This window comes from Melanaphis sacchari, unplaced genomic scaffold (genome assembly GCF_002803265.2).
Source record: "Melanaphis sacchari strain LSU unplaced genomic scaffold, SCAv2.0 Contig160_pilon_pilon, whole genome shotgun sequence".
Taxonomy (NCBI): Eukaryota; Metazoa; Arthropoda; class Insecta; order Hemiptera; family Aphididae; genus Melanaphis; species Melanaphis sacchari.
In genome coordinates this window covers 60002-62045 of record NW_020270728.1, presented here as the reverse complement: position 1 = coordinate 62045, position 2044 = coordinate 60002, and the positions used below count along the sequence as shown (strand labels likewise).

The window sequence follows — 2044 nt, the reverse complement described above, 5'->3', positions numbered from 1 at the left end:
TCGTCGTCGAAACCGCATCAGCTGTCACCGTCCAACATTATAATTTATAATACGTAATATTATCATTATTATGTGATATTATGTATATGACGTACTGATACGCTTCGCACCGCCGCCCCGACGACCGTATGAAATCATCTCGGACGATCATTCCGTTTTTATCTAAATATTTATCTCATTAATATTATTGTTGAGTATTCTTTGTTTAATAACCCAACTAAAAATACTGTCTCTTAATGACACAATCCATAGCCGTTTACAAAATACAGCTACGACAATCCGCGGCTGCGCACAACGACATGTACGCGTTTGCGTTCGTATGGCCGCCCGTTCGCTTTTTTTTCCTCACTACCCTGCGTAAAGAAGTTTAACTTCAATAATTGTTTCAACAGAAATAATTGATATTAATATTTTTAAGAAACCTGAAGATAAAAACCTATACAACTTTTTTAAATCTCATCCTATACAACCGTTTGAAAACATTTTATTCAACCCAAATAAAGTATACTACCGTGTACACAACAATGTTGCATTTAAGAGAGAGTGGTTAAGTTACTGTAAAGAAAATAATACATTGTTTTGTTCTTTCTGTTTGGCTTTTGGAAAAGAAGACAACCGCTTCACAGTAGGATGTTCCGCACTTTCAAGTACTAACCCATATACTCGAATTAAAGAACATGAAAAATCCGTTAGTCATGAAAATAGTAGTGAAGCATTTTTACTTTTTATAAACTCCAATAATATCCGATCAAGACTTGATACTGTCAGACGATTTGAAAATGAAAGAAGAAGATCAGTTTTGCAAAGACTTATTGATACAATCAAATTAATTGGAAAACGTGGACTCAGTTACAGGGGCGCAAAAATACAGAAGCTGCTTATACTTTAAATGATTAATCACTAGACCATGGAAATTTCTTAGAAATGATATTATTATTAGCAAAATATGACCCATTGTTAAAAGAACATGTAGACAAGGCAGTTATGCAAAGTCAGAAGTTGTATGAATCCAGAAAAGAAGCTGTACATGCTGGACGTCCTGGTAAATTTGTTACCTTTTTATCAAAAACTACTGCAGATTATGTTATAGATGCAATTAGTGTTTTATTAAAGAAAAACCTTTCAGAAATTATTAAGAAATCTGAATTTTTTAGTGTTCAAATTGATTCAACACAGGATATAAACGTTCATGACCAATTAGCTATTGTTGTTAGATTTGTTACAGATGACGTACAAGAACGTTTAATAGCATTAGTGAACTGTAAATGTGGTACTGGTAAAAATCTATATGATCTATTATGTAAAGTATTGGAAGATATGAACTTGGATGTTACAAAATGTGTTGGAAGTTCGACTGATGGTGCGAGTAACATGCGTGGACAGTATAATGGTTTTTCAGCATGGCTAAATAAAGTAAGTCCAGACCAAATCCATGTATGGTGCTATGCTCATGTGCTCAATCTGGTAATAATTGATACATCTAACGTTACTCGTGAAAGTACTTCTTTATTCGGTTTATTAAACTCTATTGCAGTATTCGTTAGAGAATCGTACCTTTGAATGAATAAGTGGGAGGAGAATAGTAAATATAAGTTTATTTCAAATATTGGTGATACACGTTGGTGGTCTAAAGATAGGTGTTTGACAAAAGTTTTTGGATTATATTCATTTCCTAAAGAGGCTTTGTTTGTAGATATTATACAGACTCTTAATGACATTTATTTGAGTGATAAATTTAATCAAGAGATAAGATTTAAAGCTCAAATGTATAGAGATTCACTTCTTAAGTATGAAACTGTATTAACTGCAAATATTTATCTTCAAATATTTTCATCTACAACACCAGTTTCGTTATACCTCCAGAGTAAAGGTATGAATGTTATTCAAGCTTATAATATGATTAAATGTACTTTAAATACTCTTAATTCCCAGTCACGAAAATTTGATACTATACTTGAAGGAACAAATAAATTTATCACATGGGCTAATTCAAAACTAGAAGATTTAGACTTAGAAGTTGCAACTACATTTCCAGTTAAAAGAA

At 32.1% G+C, this 2044-nt stretch overlaps 1 protein-coding gene across 1 annotated transcript; it reads left to right on the top strand.

The window, feature by feature from the left end:
- The first annotated feature begins 924 nt into the window (after positions 1-924).
- On the top strand, positions 925-1560 carry LOC112592219 (zinc finger MYM-type protein 6-like). Its single transcript, XM_025336231.1, has one exon. It carries the CDS (start codon positions 925-927, stop codon positions 1558-1560), a length of 636 nt encoding a protein of 211 aa, XP_025192016.1.
- Positions 1561-2044: the final 484 nt, after the last annotated feature.